This window comes from Corylus avellana, chromosome 10 (assembly GCF_965113065.1).
Source record: "Corylus avellana chromosome 10, dhCorAvel1.hap1.2, whole genome shotgun sequence".
Lineage (NCBI taxonomy): Eukaryota > Viridiplantae > Streptophyta > Magnoliopsida > Fagales > Betulaceae > Corylus > Corylus avellana.
The window spans coordinates 18,012,278-18,016,390 of NC_142499.1; the positions used below are offsets into that span (position 1 = coordinate 18,012,278).

At 33.5% G+C, this 4,113-nt stretch overlaps 1 protein-coding gene across 1 annotated transcript; it reads left to right on the forward strand.

The window, feature by feature from the left end:
* The first annotated feature begins 595 nt into the window (after positions 1-595).
* Positions 596-1,165, forward strand: LOC132162515 (uncharacterized). The gene has a single exon (XM_059572747.2). The coding sequence runs from the start codon at positions 660-662 to the stop codon at positions 1,101-1,103; it is 444 nt and encodes a 147-aa protein (XP_059428730.2). The 5' UTR covers positions 596-659; the 3' UTR covers positions 1,104-1,165.
* Positions 1,166-4,113: the final 2,948 nt, after the last annotated feature.

Consider the following 4,113-nt stretch of genomic DNA (forward strand, 5'->3'; position numbering starts at 1 on the left):
TCGATCGAGATTTTCAATTTAGAGAGAGGTGAAGGGTTAAGTGAGTTCTTTATATGTGTAGCATTTTTACTTGAGTTTGCCATTAAATTATTAAAAAAAAAAGAAAAGGGCAATTCCCTTGTCATAATCAACTCTTATTTACCCCCACTCCATACTAATCATTACTCGAATTGTATCTTCACATAGGCCTATTTGTCAATATTAGAGTTTGTCATCAAATTAAAAAATTAAAAAATAAAATTAATTAGGCAATCCCCATCCTTTTAATAATTCTTATTTACACCCCCACCCCCCCCCCCCCCCCCCCCCCCTCCCCCCCCCACATTCCATGCTAATCATTGCTCATATTGCATTTTCACATTAGCCTATTTGTCACTTTACTTTAATCGATCTGTGTTTTGTTTGGATGAATAGCTTATCTAATTCTTGCCTAAACAGCGCAGACACGCGAAGACACAGTCATGGGTAATTATGCCGAATCATTATAAATACGACACAGTTTTACATGATAAAACCCCACTACAACATACCCCATTAACCCCTCTCTGTCTGTTTCTCTTTCTCTGTACCTTTTCTTTTCTTGTATTCTAAGGCTTGTGTTGTGCCAATTTATACCGTTAAAGAGCTGTGATTCTCATTCGCCAAGAAGCAGAGAGATCATGAGTTCAGTTTGCATATCAAACTGCGTGAACGACGCGCGTGACCCGCGCGTTCCCGTGCGGGCAACCTACGTGAACCTCTACAAGTGGCCGGAGTCGGACGCGGAGTTCGTGAGGTCGTTCAGCTCGAGCGACCGCCAGGGAGGGCACGGGCACGGGCACGGGCACCCAAGGGTGGTGGACAGCATGTCGTGCAGGCAGATGTATCTGAGAAGCTACAAGTTTTCGAGGAAAGAGAGCGTGCCGGAGAAGACCCAGAAGTGTTTCGGGCGGGTCAAGGAGATACTGGCCGGAAGTAAGAGAAAGCCGACTCGTGGGCTTAAAAGGAAGTGTTTGGTTCTGAGGAAAGTGAAGGAATTGTCGTGTGCCGCTTTGCTTAGGATCTTTCACCGCTTTTTGTCTTGCGCTGCTAGTGTAGACGTTGTGGATGAAAAAGATCATTGAATTTTAATTTGTCTGTTTTTGTTTTTTTGTTTTTAATTTAAAGGCATGCTAAAACAAAACAACGAGAGTACGTACGTGTTCGTGTTGGTGGTGCTGTTAATTATGTTTCCTTAATTTTGTTTTAAATTATGTTCAGCTCAAGGGAAAATACAAAAGCACCGGTACCTACATTATTATTATTATTATTATTGTATTTTGGTTTTCTACTCTTTTTGATTCGTTTGCGAGTGATGATTATGAAGAAACATTGTTATGTATTTAGTAGTATGATTATAAGTCTTAATTAATTACTTAATTAATTCACTCTTCTTCTTCTATCTCTCTCTCTCTCTGTCACATTGCTGTGAATATGAAGAAAAGGTATTTTTTTGTGTGGCTTTTTAGTTGTTGCAAGCGCCGGAAGGCATTGAGGAAGAAAAAGCTTCTCCTTGTAGTTGCTACAGCCTATCATTTTTTGCGGCAAAATTCTCGGTACGATCCTATCATTTTCTTTTCTTTTTTCTTTTGGTCAACTATATATATATATATATGTTTTTCGATGAATCAGATCAAAAGGGTTGGGAGAATACTGCATATATTTTTGCCACAAAAAGCTGTAATTAGTAACGGAGTTAGTTTTAACAATAACGAGCAGGTTATTATAATATCGAGCTCAAATTTAGATTGAGTTAAATTGAGCAGGTGTTAAACGGGTTGTTAAACGGACTGATTTATTTACGGCCCTAATGTTTGGACTTGGGCTTCTATGATTCCATGATTCTATCCGACCAAAAGAAAAATAATAATAATAATAATTAAAAAAAAAAAAAAAGGAAATGGTTTCACTTTATAATAAAGTATGGAAGCTTTAATTAGATGTGGTCATTGGCGCCGGTTAATTAGGATACCCTTTTATAATTTGATTAGCCGTGCAATTAGGTACAGTTTTGGTGCAGAATCGCTATACTACATACGGGTTCATATTATGGATCACTGCACCCTCCCTCGTTTGTAACTGAAAAGTTAAATCAATCTCAACAATCTGCATTTTCAATTTTAAAAAGCGAAAAATGAAAAATTACTCCTTATAGTTTACCTGATTTACAATTAAGTTTTTGCGGTATCAAAATGAACTCAAAGGTCCTCAAAGTATGCCAAAAAAATAATTTAGTCCCTAAAGTCAAATTCTGTCAACTAATTTAACAGATTATGTTAGTGTGATACTGACTTAAATATGACAAGTATCACAATTTTATTGGTTTTAACGTTTCATGTTATCATAATCTGTTAAGCCAGTGAACGAAATTTGACCGTAGGGACTAAATTATTTTTTTGGCATACTTTAAGGACCTTTGAATTCATTTTGATACTACAAGGAGTTAATTGCAAATCAAGTAAACTACAAGAACTGATTTTGCATTTTTTCCTTTAAAAAATTTATGTAGTTACGGATATTTTGGGTCATTAGAATTTGTATTTGAGTGTAAATTCTATGGAAAAAAAAAAAAAAAAAAAAAAGAAGGTAAAAGTCTACTTAAACCACTCAAACTACCATCCCAATGATAATTTATCCCATAAACTATCAATTGCGACAATTTACCCTCCAAACTACCAAAACAATGACAATGTACCCCTAATTTTAACAAAATGACGAAATTACCCTTAAATAAAAACAAAAATACTAAAATTTATTTATTTATTTTTTAAAATTTTAAGGGTATTTTTGTCTTATTGAATGAGAGGTAATTTTGTTATTTTGCTAGCATTGGGGGGTACATTATCATTATTTTGGTAGTTTGAAGGGTAAATTATCGTAATTGATAGTTTGTGGGGTAGATTGTCATTGGGATGGTAGTTTGAGGGGGTTGAGTGAATTTTACCAAAAAAAAAAAAAAAAAATCTTTGAATTTTTTCATATAACTAAGCCTTTGCATGGAATTCGTACTAAAAAAAAAAAGGCAACTTAGGCGGTGCCTAGGGCCCAATAAATTAAGGCCTCCGGTTAACAATTAATAATTATATAATTGAAGTTTGTTTCCTTAAAAAATAAATTAGAGAGTTAATAAATAGTCTCTAACTAAGGCCTCCAATTAATAATCGTATAATAAAAGTTCTTTTCAAAAAAAAAAATTGAAATATGGTAAAAAGTTAATAAATAATCTCTAGCTAATTAAGGCCCTCAATTATGGTAAAAATAATTTTACAATATTGGGGCCTTAAAAAGTCTCTAGACATTAAAATGAGAATTTATTGACACTAGATACGTAGCCATTCCATTCCTCTAAAAAAAAAAAAATTGTATCATATAGAATTATAAGGCCCCCAAAGTAAACAAATGGTCAGGAGAAATGCTAGAACATCTACTCTCGTCATTCTCCATCTTTCCTTTTTTAAAACTAGCAATTAGATTCAACTTTACTTAGGTGGGTCTTAAAAATCTGATAGTTGATTTTTTTTTTAAGAAAATAGAAAGGACGGGAGATGGACAAGAGTAGATGTTCTAGCATTTTTCAGTTGACCAGTTGTTTACTTTCCTATTTTACATTCAAGAAAGTCCAACTTTCATAAAATCGTCAGTAGAACATGAAAAGTCTTTATCTCCGATATACTCCAACATCAATCTAATTAAATTTTAAGAGTAATTACAAAAAATCTTGAATATAAAAACTTAATTAGTAATTTTATATCTCAAAAGTCAAACATATAAGTTGTGACAAAATACCTCCACCAAATACCTTTGTTATGCATTAATTACAATTATTTGGTAAAGCCTAGAGGGAGCTAGCTGCACTGCACATGCCTTAATCAATTTGCATGTGGGGAATAAAGAATCAGACGAATTTTGGGCGTTTACTTGAATCAACCTGAAACTTTTATATATATATATATATATATATATATATATATATATATATATGAAAGTCATATAAAATTAAACAAATATTTGGTTAATTCAAAGTAATTTAGTGGTGCCAAGTGTATATGGGCGTGAAATAAAGAAGATAAAACATAATGATGGCAGCCACCAAAC

Excerpts from the sequence above, each read along its gene's own strand:
- LOC132162515 (XM_059572747.2), top strand. The coding sequence starts at position 660 with ATGAGTTCAGTTTGCATATCAAACTGCGTGAACGACGCGCGTGACCCG.